The sequence below is a fragment of the Aptenodytes forsteri genome, unplaced genomic scaffold, assembly GCF_000699145.1.
Source record: "Aptenodytes forsteri isolate BGI_AS27 unplaced genomic scaffold, ASM69914v1 Scaffold147, whole genome shotgun sequence".
NCBI lineage: Eukaryota > Metazoa > Chordata > Aves > Sphenisciformes > Spheniscidae > Aptenodytes > Aptenodytes forsteri.
Window position 1 is genome coordinate 1,761,377 of NW_008795320.1, and position 677 is coordinate 1,762,053.

The window sequence follows — 677 nt, forward strand, 5'->3', positions numbered from 1 at the left end:
CCGGGGGGGTGCCCGCAAGTAAAAAAATACATGGCAGAGATGAGGCACCAGGGCTGCCCAAGCCTGGGCGTCCCCCTGCTCCCGCCCCTGTCCCCTGGGCAGTTTGGGGGTTTCTCCGCCCTCCCCAAACCCTCGGCCGCAGCCCCCACCGCCGGGCTCCCCTGCCCTTTGCCGCAGTCCCCTGCTTCCTCCCCAGCCCCACTTGCCCTCCTGCCTCCCCAGGCAGCTGCTCTGTCCCCTTCGTCTGGGGCAAAATCCCCCCCCAGGCCCAGTGAGCAGGGTCCTTCCTCAGCTCCCTCCTCCTTGCAGACCCCCTGGCTGTACCCAGGTCCCCTTCCCACCCTGCGGCTCTTCCCAGCAGCTCCGTGGTCACCGTGGCCCTGCAGCCCCCGTGGCCCCGTGGCCCCTGCCCCGCCAGGGGGGACGGGGGACACTCACCGGCACAGTCTGCGGGACGGGGCTTCCCGCCCGGCTCTTCTTGGAGATGGAGGGGGTTTTAATCAACTCCCGCTTCTTCCGGGAGAACATGGCTCCCGGGGGTGGCTGAGCCCCTGCCCTCGACGGCCCCTCACTCGGCCCCGCTTCTCGGGAGAACATGGCTCCCGGGGGTGGCCGAGCCCCTGCCCTCGTCGGCCCCTCACTCGGCGCGGGCCTGGCTGCCAGTGCCGCATGCCGCA

General features: G+C 70.9%; 1 protein-coding gene across 1 annotated transcript in view; it reads right to left on the minus strand.

Annotated features, from left to right (window-relative positions):
* Window positions 1-528, minus strand: part of ARHGAP45 (Rho GTPase activating protein 45) — an 18,657-nt gene extending 18,129 nt beyond the window's left edge. The window contains exon 1 of the mRNA XM_009279893.1: window positions 439-528. Coding sequence (XP_009278168.1) covers window positions 439-528 — 90 coding nt within the window. The remainder of the gene's footprint in view (window positions 1-438) is intronic.
* Between the last annotated feature and the right edge of the window lie 149 nt (window positions 529-677).